Consider the following 13,007-nt stretch of genomic DNA (forward strand, 5'->3'; position numbering starts at 1 on the left):
GAGGAAACTGAGGCTCCATGAGGTTATTCAGTTTCACAATGGGATTAAGTGGAAGAGTCTGTAGTTAACTTAGGTCTTGCTAGGTGTAGTGGTGCAGGCTTGTAATCTTTGTGACTTGAGAGGCTAAAGCGAGAGAATAGCAAGTTCAAGGTCAGCTTCAGCAACTCAGGCTGTAAACAACCTAGCAAAACCCTATCTTTAAAAAAAATAAAAAGGGCTGGGGATGTGGCTCAGTGGTTAAGCACCCCTGAGTTCAATCTCCAGTACCAAAACAAACAAGCAAACTTAGGTTTTTTTCTCCTTGTCAGAGATTCTGCCTTTTTTTTTTTTTTAATCAATCAAGGACAAGAGTGACTCTTCTGCATAGTGTTCCCTGGGTTATCTCCTCCCCCAGCTCTCATGGGAACTTAACCAAATATCGTGGAGAGGAAGGAAATGGTAGAAACTGAAGGAAACATTGAACACTATCCCCAGGGAGGCAGATTTGAGATTTGAGTCTCCCACATCCACATGCGGCCCCTGTGAATAAACTCTCTGTTGCAGAACTACTTGGTCCAGTGATTGGCACACTGTGTAGTAGGCCTGGGACGGTAACAGACCCATGGCTAGATGCAGATCAGCTCATGTGTTTAGGGCAGAGACTGAGGATTAAAGACAGGAGGTATCAGAGGGCCTGTATCTAAAGCTACAGCCTCCAGAGAACTTCAAGGAACAAAGGGAGAATTCAGGAATGGTTCAAGAACCTTGACCAAGGAAGGCAGGGATTTAGGCCAGGATCCAGCAATGCCACTGTTTATCATTGTCTTTCTCTTTGGGATTTTCCTGCTCCAGGGTGGTCTGGCATGAGAAATTTGGGTTGCACAAATTTAATCTGGACAGTTTCCAAACATAATAGGGTTGCAGTGTAGTGGGGAGATAAATATAAACACAAGTATTTACACACTGTGTAAATGTTATAAGATTGTGTGTATGTATCTATCTATGCAAGATGCTATGGGGGATCAGTTTTTAAGTTAACAAGAGTTGAGATGTGAACGAGACTGAGAGCTGAGTAAGTACAGAAACTTGGAACCAGAGTCTTAGAAGGAGCGCAAATTCTTAAAATTATCAAGGGCATTGATGGGCTCCCTTCTTTCGTGTCAAGTCCAACTTCAATTTAATCTCAAAGCACAGGGCGATTCCCAGCTTTCCTTGGGCCACACTTGTTTAACTTTATTTAGAATCATAAACCTCTGAGAGCTATTCCTTGGTTTCCCAAAACTAAGGTGGAAAATTGCTATATTCATGTCTCTCCCTGTCCCTCCCACTTCTGAATTTCTTTTGTTTTGTAAAACATTTTTAGCATAAAATATTGACTGGAAGCATATTTAAAACCACAAAATTTTAGTCAGGCATGGTGGAACATGCCTGTAATCCCAGCAACACAGGAGGCTGAAGCAGGAGGATTGCAAGATTGAAGCCAGCCTCAGCAATTTAGCAAGGCCCTAAGCAACTTAGCAACACGCTGTTTCAAAATAAAAAATAAAAAGGGCTGGGGATGTGGCTCAGTTGTTAGGTGTCCCTGGGTTCAATCCAGGTATCAAACCAAACCAAACAAAACAAAACACAAAATTCTATGGCTTGAATAATGGTGTTTATTTCCTTTAAATACCCTTAAATATGAAACATCAGACAGTAGTTCTCTAAACTCAAAAACTACAAGCTGGTCAGGAATTAGAAATTCAGTGCTGATCATACAAATGAAATTCTGCATAAGAAAGAATCAGATAATTCACAAAAGTTGCACTTAGCAAAGGACTCAGCCGCTGCAGTTTTCCTCATCTGCTCTGAGTAATCAATCACATGGTACCTGTCATTCCATGACAAGCAAACCTTTCTCATGCACCAAAACTTGGGTTCCTCGGGAGCCCTCTTCTCCATTCTTGGATGTGCAGAGGTATGTGCAGCTAGAAGTCATCTGTAAATGAACCAGGAAATTCTCAGCTGGTGTCAATGGAAGGCTGGTTTGGATTCACTGTGGCACTATGTAAAATAGGGGAATGACAGTGACAGCAATTTGGCAAAGCAGCATGATATTTAAAATGACAGGGATGGGGAACTGGAGCAAAGTTGAATCAAGGATTCTCTTGGCTGTGGAGTCCCTGGGCAGCTCTTTTCTCCTTTGGAAAGCGACAATGTTTTGCACATGCTGGTTTTCCACTTGCACATGTTCTGGTGTGAAAAGGGCACCAGTCCTCACAGCTGTAGCCAAAGAAAGTAAAGAAGAGAATTTAGAATCAAGGATGGAGTTCAAAGGACTAACTCTGTTCTGATTTAATTAAATTTTCAAAGGAAATTTTTCAGACGTGTATTTAAAATGTCAATATAAAATCCTGAATGGTTTCCCACATATATTCGAAATTTACTAAGGCCCAGCGGATAACCTCTAACTGTTCTATTCATCAATAAATTTCTTGCTTACATAAATCCAGCGACATCCACGTAATCGAAGAAAGAACAAACAAATACATTTGGACATATATAGTGAAAAAGAGGTCGAACTTCCCTTCCCCCAGTGATTGTTTAAAACTTGTCCATTTAGTTTTTACTTAAGAACTATCAACCTAGCAGGGTGCGGTGGTGGCGCATGCCTGTAATCCCAGCAGCTCGGGAGGCTGAGGCAGGAGGACTACAAGTTCAAAGCCAGCCTCAGCAATGGCGAGGCTCTAAGCAACTCAGTGAGACCCTGTCTCTAAATAAAATACAGAATATGGCTGGGGATGTGGCTCAGTAATCTAGTGCCCCTGAGTTCAATCCCCGGTTACCCCCCCCCAAAAAAAACTATCAACTCTTGATAGCAAGCAGAATTTTCCTAATTTCACAATTTATCATCCCTCTGTGTACTTTCACTTAATCCTTAGTTGCCAAACCTCTGTCCTACTATCAAAAAGGAACTTGGGCATTGAGAAAAAAAAATTAGCTTAATATGGAATCCCATCAAATAAAAAATGGCATTTGCATTAAATGTTGCTAAGTCAGGTTAAAGCAAAAGCAAAAAAAAAAAAAAAAAAAGCCATTGACCTGCAGGTGTCTGGGTGAAATATCTTGTGCTTCTGGCAGCAGCTCTCCAGACTTTCTTTGCATTCAAAGCAACTGCAGTTTTCTGGGTGCTGGATGAGATTTCTGGGACACGGTGTTTTACAGACACACTCGCAACGATCTTCATCAAATTTCATGTGTGGTGCACAGAGAGCCGGTTCCTGGAGATGAGATTGATCTAAACAGAAACAAAGTCTTCCTTAGATAGCTGTGGCCTGCATAACGTGATCACCAAACTTTGTCACAGATTCTACATCATCCATAACTTGGATTCACCCAATCCCCTTTCCTATACATTTTTGTCTTTAATTTTTTTCACAAGGTGAAGGAAATTCATCTCTGATTTCATAGGACAAACACAGAATTCTTGTCTTTCTTAGGTTTGTTATTTTTAAAAAATACACATCACAAACTGAATATTTTTAAGATATATTTAAGGATTTTTAGGTTGGTGGCTTGTTGAAAATGTAAGCTTCCACAATCAAGAATTAGTGATAAAGCCTGGGGCTGTAGCTCAGTGGCAGAGCGCTTGCCTAGCATGTGTGAGGCATTGGGTTTGATCCTCAGCATCACATAAAAATAAATAAATACAATGAAGGTATTGTATCCATCTACAACTAAAACAAAAAAAAATTAAGAAATATACATCAGAACTTTCAGACCAAGCATGGTAACAATGATGTATTTCCTCAGCACAGATAACTACATTGATATAAAAGATATACCAGTGACCATGAACTTCGATTTCACAGATGTTTGCTAGAAGACACACTCAGCCAAAAAGAAGGCTCTGAGAAGTCTCTGACACTCTCAGCTGACAGATACTTCCAGAAGATGTACAAAACCTCTGGAGACCGCTACTTCATTTCCACGTCTAATCAGCAAATTGAAATTCATTGCAAAAAAAAAAAAATAATGAAAGAGACAGAAACTTTAGAAGAATGTAACCTTGTCACATTGGCATTCTTGAAGGTTTGGAGGAAAATCCACAATTCTTCCCTAAATCTGCTTCTTTCCCAGGTTACCTTGTTTCAAAAATTGCAGCATCATTCTGGACTCACCGGCTATACTGAGTTTGACCACCATGTCCCATTTCCCAGAACTTGCTCATTGTTTTCATCACCACTGCCACTTCCATAATTCAGTCAATGCCTTTTTTTCTTGTGTAGATGGCTGTCATTCATCTCACCACCACAAGTTTTATCAAACACAAATCTAGCCACATCATTCCTCTGCTTTCAATGCCTTAAAAGTTCTCCTGTCTCAATAGAAGCCAAATTTCCCACCAGGAATATAAAACTCTCCATGAACTAGACCCTCATAACCTCCCAGACTTATAATTTGACATATACCCTGTGCTCCATCCATATCAAATTCCAGTTCTTCTTATTTCTCTGATATGCCAGAGTCTCTCAGGCGTTTGTCATTGTTCTTACTCTGCTAATTCCCTGATATCTTTCCCAACATCTGCGAGTTTAGCTAAGTGCCCTGACCCTGTGCATATTTCCATTCTGTCCCTAGTCCTTCCTTACACTAATTACATTAGTCTGTTTATTTCTGTTTCTCCCATTAAGTAAAATATCATGGAGATTATTAGGGATCAGGTCTCATGGTTTTGGTCAAAACAAACAACAACAAAAATAACAGGCACTCAATAACACATCTGTTGGATTTATTTGGTGTAACAAAAAGGTCCTTAAAAACCTATGTAGCATTTCAAGATATTAATAAAACTAGATATTTGATCATTAATGACATACCAAAATAACAACCTCATGTCAATCAGGGTAATGATTTTTACTTCTAATTGATGGTGTTTTAGAAATTATGTAAAGTGAGTGTCTGGGATAACTCCATTCAGAATTTTGTGAAGAGGAAAATAGTGCATTGTATAAGCCATAGGCCAATGAGGCAGATGTCACTTTGGGGTAAGATGTACTTGACCGATAACAGTGAAGTGCGGGAAAGATTTGCATTGATCACTAGGTGGCAGCAGATATACACTCAGAACACTTGATCCAGGACCAACTCCATTCTTGGACAGGGTGGCTTAGGGACAAACACACACCACACTCACACACATACCCATAAGTTGTTGGTTGAACTTTAGCAAATTATGTGACGTAAATAGTCTTTACATGGGACTGGGGTTGTGGCTCAGTGGTGGGGCGCTGGCCTAGCACTTGCGGGGCGTTGGGTGCAATTTTCAGCACCACATAAAAAAAGTGAAATAAAGGTATTGTGTCCAACTACAACTAAAACAAAATATAAATAAATAAATAGTCTTTACATCCTTAGAGGCAAGTTAAAAGGAACAGAAGCCAGCTGCAGGTGAACAGGGTGGAACAGCAACTAGTTGAGGAAGATACCCTGAAGTATTGTATATTGATTTCCATATCTAGGGAGCTTGATGCTGGGTCACCCATGTGTTCTGTCCTCAGCCTTGTTTCATTTATCTTTTTTTTTTTTTTTTTTGCAATAAACTGACGGAATTTTTCAAAATTGAAATTGTGGCTTTTTGAGAAAGGAAGGGACACATTGTATATTTTACAATACAGAATCGATACCTTGTTTTTCTTTTAAGTTTAGAACAATGACCTGAATCTAACAATATAAAATTAAATTGTGCTTGGATTCACTAACTCAATTGCACTTGTCTGGCGGGAAGAAGAATCATTGCAGAAAAGACAAATAGACTTAACAGCCACTTATGTGAAAAAGATGTTTGGTGCCGGGTGCAGTGGCACACACCTGTTATCCCAACGGCTCGGGAGGTTGAAATAGGAGAATCGGGAGTTCAAAATCAGCCTCAGCAAAAGAGAGGTGCTAAGCAATCCAGTGCGACCCTGTCTCTAAATAAAATCCAAAATAGAGCTGGGGATGTGGCTCAGTGGTCAAGTGCCCCTGAGTTCAATCCCTGGGAGATATATATATATATATATATTTAGATCAGTATATGTCATCATTTTGGTGGGACCACTGGAGAAATGAACATGAACTTAGCCTGCATAAGGGAGTTGTGAGAGATGAAAATCCACCTGTGTCTTCACTTCCATCATTGCTATAACTTCACAAAAGTTCTTCCTTCCTTTCCTGCCCAAGTCAACTCATCCTCTTCTCGCTGTTGCTGATTTGATTTTGTTAAAATTCTAGCAGGTGCTGTCACTCCCCTGCTTGGACCATTTGGTGGTTTTCTTTTGACCTTAGCATCCCACCCAAGCTCTTCCAGCAGACATTCACAAGGTCCTTTCACACCACCCTTGTAAGCCTCCCCAGCTTTCTCTCTCACATCTGGCCAATACTCCCACTTCATACTGCATATCTTCAGCACCCTTGATGTGAGTGCTATGTTCTCTCACCTCCAGCCCCAAACGCCTATATCCCCCCTGCTCAGACCAGTTCTCTCCTTCCCCACTACTCTTTCCACCCTCAATGCTTGTGTACCCAATGAATCCTTCTCCAGGAATGACCTCTAGAAAAAAAGAAGCTGCTTCACTAAGGTTAAGTCCCCTACTGTGGCAGACCATAACCATGACCAGTCCATCAGGCCCGTTCCTTCACCTGCCTATTTAAGACATCCCTGGCAAAGGGGTTCCAGCTTCAACTCCCTGTAGGATCGGTTGACATCTCTTAGCAACTGCATTGCCATCCATATATCTTCTCCCTTTAAGGCATTCATTGTACCTGCATAAAAACCACCTGCCTGTAAAACTGTCTCGGAGGCAGAATTGGGAAAACCGCGACTAGAACAGCTCTGAGCTGTGTGTGTGTGTGTGTGTGTGTGTGTGTGTATATATATTGCTTCCCACAATAACTTTCTAACGCTATTAAAAAATGAGTCGCACAGAGAAAGAATCAGATTGGTTTGACATGGTTTTATAGGGTAAAAGCTGAACAAATGAGTTGATGCTGTAGAGCTGGGCTATTCACAAGATAGCTCTGGGCCATATGTGGCTGTTGAGCATGAAATGAAGGGTCTGAATTGAGAGGTACTGAAAGTGTAGCACACATATGGGATTTCAAAGGCTTAGCACAAGGAATGTAGGGTGTCTTGTTAATATGTTTTCTATTGGCTGCATGTTAGAATAGTACTGTTTTGAATATATTGGATTAACTAATATATATTAAAATGAGTGGCACCTGTTTCTTTCTACCTCTTTAATATGAGCAACAAAAAACTAAAGTTACGACTTTGATCATATTCCATTGTACTGGAGACAGAGAAAGATTCAAGTTCAATATAGCAATAGGAATGTGGGCATTCCTTAGTGCTTTCTTGGTGGGTGCTGAGTTTCCCCATAACTGATGCATATTCTGGCAGAGGATGGCTGAACAGTTGGTGGGAAGGGTGTCAAGAACATTCCAGATCTGCATAGGCGTTTAAAGTACATGAACCCTAAGTTTACCTCACACCCTAGGTTGAGCTTTCATGAAAACATTTAGAAGGGAGCCAAGAGATAGGACAATAGAAATTAAGTTGCTATTTACAGCTTCTTCTTAAAGTCTTAGCATTTACTCCTTAATATTCTTGCTTCTAGATCATAGTTTAAAACAAGCAAGATTTAAATTGTATGATTCCTTGTGATCCCCCCACCCCCCAGTGGAACCATGTCAAGCTCTCTGGGAAATAAATTTTAAAAGCATTTATTTTCAGTCATATGTTCATCATCAAAAATCAGCATTACAGAATATGAGCAATGACAATAGCCTATCTCACTTTGTTCTCAGTTCATCTCAGCACCATATCCATGTTTTGCTTTTATTTTGCTCTAGTTCCAAAAACGTTTTCCCTTATTCCCCATTTTTTTAAATTATTTGGCATGTTTTTGCATGATGCAGTTGAAGGAAACCAAGCCCAAGATTACTTTATGTTCCTGTGAGACTTTCATACAAATGAATTAGTTAACTGTGGTTGACTAGTGTTTAGTTCTGAAGTAGTTGTCATTAAAATTTTGAATCCAGTGCTTTGGGATAGTGTAATCACTTTTGGCTTTTCTTTGAGATTAAAAAGCAGAGTGATGAATTGGTGGACTCACTCATTACATGATCACAACACAGAGGGCTCCGGAATCTGACCGCTTCTATCATTCTTGGCTATGTGACCTTGAGGAAAATATAAGACATCTTGGTGTGCCCATTTTGAATTGCAAAAAAGAAATTATATGGGACTGGGGTTGTGGCTCTTGCCTAGCACTGGGTCCAATCCTCAGCACCACATAAAAACAAATAAATAAAATAAAAGTATTGTGTTCATCTACAACTAAAAAAAATTTTTAAAAAGAAATAATAATAAACGTGAAGATATATAAGATTATGACATTGCTGAGTCATAGTAAGTACTCAATAAAGTTCATTGCTACTGCTTATATTTTTAATACTATTATTATGTCACTATTGCTATCATTACCTTCTGTTCCAGCAAGTGGATTCTCTTCCTGTAAAACACATTTACATTTGTTGTTATCCCATTGCATATCCATAGGACAGAGCTTCTTGGACTGGGGACAGCTAGGAAAAGAAAACAATAAACCAGATTTAAAAGTTTTCAAGAGTAATCATAATTTTGGAACATGAAATAAATTTCTGAGTCATGGACAGTTAAGGGTTTTAAAATTTTAAGCAAGACGTGGTGGTGCACGCCTGTAATCTCAGCTACTCTAGAAACTGAGGCATAAAGATCCCAAGTTGGAGGCCAGCCTCAGCAATTTAAAGAGACTTTCAGCAACTTAGTGAGACTCTCAGCAACTTAGCAAGACCCTATCTCAAAATAAAAATAAAAAGGGGCTGAGAATACAGCTCAGTGGTAAAGTGCCCCAGATTCCATCCCCAGTATAGCAAAATAAATAAATAAATAAATATTTTTAAAAATTTGTTGTTTTATTTTTAATCTGTTATACAGGAGTGTTTGAGACCTACTGTATTACATAGCATGGTGACTACAGTGAATAATGGACTGTATATTTCAAAATTGCTAAGAGTAAATTTCAAATGTTTTCACCACCCAAAATAATAATGTGAGAAGATTTTAAAGAGCTTAATTCATATTTATGAACTATATCTTATAACATAGTAATTCTACAATTATAAATATTCAGTTGGGAAACCTTTAGAAACCAAGCTGTAATTTGGAAACGTTATTAAACTCTTATAAAAGATGGTTGTTAAAACTATGCAAATTATAGCTGTCAACAGTTTATTTACCAAAAGCAAATATTGTTCTCACATAGCTTCTAAGATTACTTTCTTTAAAATAGAGAGAGGAACATTGGCCAGGACAGCAGAAACAGCTTGAGAATGAATGTTCCTTTTCCATGAGCTCTGTCTTCTGCTTGAAAGGCAGAAGGGGGCCCATGGCTCAGCATAAACTAGCATATAATCCCCAGCTCGCTCATTCACTCATTCTACTCACACAATATGTCCACTGTTTTACATCTGCAGAATGTATCTCACTTATTTCATCTTTCATTCAATGTTTTTGCAATTTTCCCTTCAATGCTCTATATTGAATCCTTTTTTTCCTCCAAAATCAATAATCCTTACCTTTGGTTTCAGAACATTTCAATGTCATAATTTGTTTTATAAAGAGTCACAGGTTATTCTCAATAAATTCAAAGTCAAATTAACTTTTTTGCATGTATATTGGAAACTTGTTTCATTCACCAGTGTCTAAGTCAATTATCTCTAATTTGTTTTAACTTAAAAGAAAAATTTTCCATTTGGAAATCTTTGAGGGAAACATTAGAAAATTGGAAAACTCATATGCTGAAAGTTTTGCCACCTTCCAGTGACTCCAGAAATCCTTTTCATTTTTTTCTTTTTCATTTCAGGACTTGAATATACAAATAGCGTGAAATGAATTTTATTTCATGCTTGTTTTGGAATGCTGGGACACATGCCAAATTTGAGGCTGTAGTAGTTTTATAACTGCATTAGACTTTACACATAGGAACAAAGAACTGACAAGAACCAAGGTGTCTACAAGTAGCCATGTTGAGTTCATAACCACCAGCCACATTGGTTCTACCACATCTAACACCTAATAAAAAATACATTTTCCAAATTGTTACTATCAATAGATCTTAGTTTTAAGTTGAAAGATAAAAAAAAAAAAACTTTAAGAAAAAAATGATGCCTCTGTAATTAATGAAGTATTCTCCATACACAGCTTTGGCAAAAGCACGAACAAGCATAATTAAGTACAAGAAAGTCTTACCGATCTTCTTCTGGGATCTGGATGGATCTTCTGATAATTGAATATGGGTGGCGGGGGGCTGTTGGCAAGCACTTGCAACCTGTATGATTGGCAACTTTAACAGGCACTAAGTCAGGCACTGATGTCAAAGGCACCGATATCTCAAAGAGCTATAGCAGAAAAAGATAATCATAATGTGTAGATTATTGTATTTTATAGATTATTTTTATTTAAATTTATACATAATCTGCATTTTTGCCTTTGTCATTTGTAGTGGTGACTTCATCAAAGTTGTACATTAAGAGTGGAACTAAGAATGATAAAGGCTGGTACAATACTGGGCTGGGAGTCAGGAGACTGGATACTAATCCAACTTTATGAAGTGTCTTCATTTTTTTTTTCAAATCTCTTAACATTTTGGTGTCACTGTACCCTCATGAAATGGTACTATTAGTTCCTATACTTGCTTTAAATTTGAATATAAATTGTAAGAATTAAATGAGATTGAAATATGAAGATTATTTAAGATCTTGGTGGATTAGATCATTATTCAAACTACCTATCCCCTCATATACTATCTCTGATGAAGAAATAGTTTCTTGTCTCTTGACTTTGGACTTGGCCACGTCACTTGCTTTGGCCAATGGAATGTTAGAAGACATGACACAAGTGCACACTGGAACTGTACATGCTTGGTGGGGCTTGTTTTCTCATGCTTATACTTTTGGCATAAGAAGAATAAGATCTGGCAGGCTTGCGGGTCCAAGAGATGAGAGACACAAGAAGTACATCTGGCTTACAATGCAGCTCAGAGTTAAGCCCAGCAGAGACCACCCTAAACCAAATGGACCTCAGATATACAAATGAGAATAACTCATTATGTTCAAAGTCATTGAGTTTCAGGGTGTTTGTTATATAGCAGTGTGAATTAATGGCTCACATAAGATCATAATGCCCCCCAAATTCTTATAGCTCACATGTACATCATTCTTTCTGTGTCTGTATGCCAGGCTGTATTATAAGTACTTATATATTAATTTATTTGCCCCTTATTAAAATCATTATGGGGTAGGGTTTTATTATCCTTATCCTACAGATGAAGGAACAGATAGCCAAAGAGTTTATATAACTTTCCAGAGTAGTTCTATGATGGGTGAATGAACTTGATTTTAATGCACATCCATTCAATCACCGTCCCATGTTGTTCTTACTGTATACAGTATTCATTTATTCACTGTGTTTCTAATAGGTTGTTCACATAATCCATAACTTTGGGGTGAGAGGTAGTTCTTTCAAAGTATTAAAATGTTCACATATGCATGTTTGGAAAGAAAACCTGCTGTACACTTACACTTAAGGATATTCTTTAATCATTTGTTGAGTACAACAGTCAAAATAAAGTGCTCCATCTTCTATTAAGTGGAAACAATCCATTAAGGTTGTGTTTATTCTGACCTCTAACATGTAATGGAACTTGCATGAGACTAAGCAAGAGTGTTTTCAGAGTGTTTACTTTGCATAAGCTTCATCTTCTTGCACAATTTTCAGCTATGCTCTGAGGAATAACATAATCATGAACTAAGCCCTCTTTCATTATGCAAGCTTTGTTTTACTAAAAGCTGATGCTCAGCCATGCTTTATGTCATTTTTTTTTGTAATTGTCAAATGGCAGAAATCAGATTTTCACAAGTTCCAAGATTCTGTAAAAGTATTTTGAAAAAGAAACTCTCCAGTTTCAATCCTATTTTAGAGGGTAGAAGGAACAAAATTATGATAAGTTAGCCTATTTACAGAACAAATAAGATAATTGCCTAACATGAATATATTTGGTGCCTGTAGAATTTTATTGTACTACTTCTTTGCAAGATCATGAAAAAAAGAGATTATATTGGCAAATGTGACAAATAAATATATTAACATGTGAGGAATTTACAACACAGGACAGAAGGAATGTAGTTTTATTTACAGCTTTTGGGTAATGTTTTCCTAAATTTGTTACTACAGTTCTCAAAGACAACATTTACTCCATTTTACAACAATGTGGTAGCCACAGAAAGTATCCTTATCTGCTGGACAAAGGGGATCTTATACAAAGGAGAGGGGGGAATATTTCTTTCGTGGGGACTGCAGAAATTGATTTTCAGGTTCTTTTGTACTAGACATTCTCGCTTTGCTGATCCCAGGTGCTTTACCATTTCTTCTCTCTTCCTTCAACCCTGTCTATGCCCTTCATTAAACTCTTGTCAGTCACTCCATTTGAGCAACACAGAACTAACACAAGATGATGCAGCTTCTGCTTTTAACATCCTGTTCAAGTAACTTCCAGATGATTTTCTGGTTCTTGACATTATAGTACAAGAAATAAGAGTTCAGGCTATGGAATCCCATAAATCTGAGTATGAAGCTAGGCGTGGTGGTATACGCTTGTAATTCCAGCAGTTTGGAAGGCTGAGGAAGGAGGATCATGAGTTCAAAGCCAACCTCAGCAACAGTGGGGCATTTAAGTGACTCAGTGAGAACCAGTCTCTAAATAAAATATTAAAAAGGGCTGGAGGACTGGGGTTGTGGCTTAGTGGCAGAGTGCTTGCCTAGCACATGTGAGACATTGGGTTCGATTCTCAGCACCACATAAAAATAAATAAAATAAATAAAAATAAAGGCATAAAAAAAGGGCTGGGGACATGGTTCAGTGGTTAAACACTCCTGGGTTCCATCCCTGGTACCAAATATATATATA

The 13,007-nt window shown here is 38.1% G+C and overlaps 1 protein-coding gene across 1 annotated transcript in view; it reads right to left on the reverse strand.

Annotated features, from left to right (window-relative positions):
- Positions 1–1,616: 1,616 nt before the first annotated feature.
- Positions 1,617–13,007, reverse strand: part of Vegfd (vascular endothelial growth factor D) — a 30,558-nt gene continuing 19,167 nt past the window's right edge. Inside the window, exons 3-6 of the mRNA XM_015488053.2 lie at positions 10,292–10,440; positions 8,486–8,586; positions 3,061–3,256; positions 1,617–2,241 (exon numbers count right to left, since the gene is read on the reverse strand). Of these exons, the coding sequence (XP_015343539.2) occupies positions 2,115–2,241; positions 3,061–3,256; positions 8,486–8,586; positions 10,292–10,440 (573 nt within the window). The 3' untranslated portion in view covers positions 1,617–2,114. The remainder of the gene's footprint in view (positions 2,242–3,060; positions 3,257–8,485; positions 8,587–10,291; positions 10,441–13,007) is intronic.

The sequence above is a fragment of the Marmota marmota genome, unplaced genomic scaffold (genome assembly GCF_001458135.2).
Source record: "Marmota marmota marmota unplaced genomic scaffold, marMar, whole genome shotgun sequence".
NCBI lineage: Eukaryota > Metazoa > Chordata > Mammalia > Rodentia > Sciuridae > Marmota > Marmota marmota.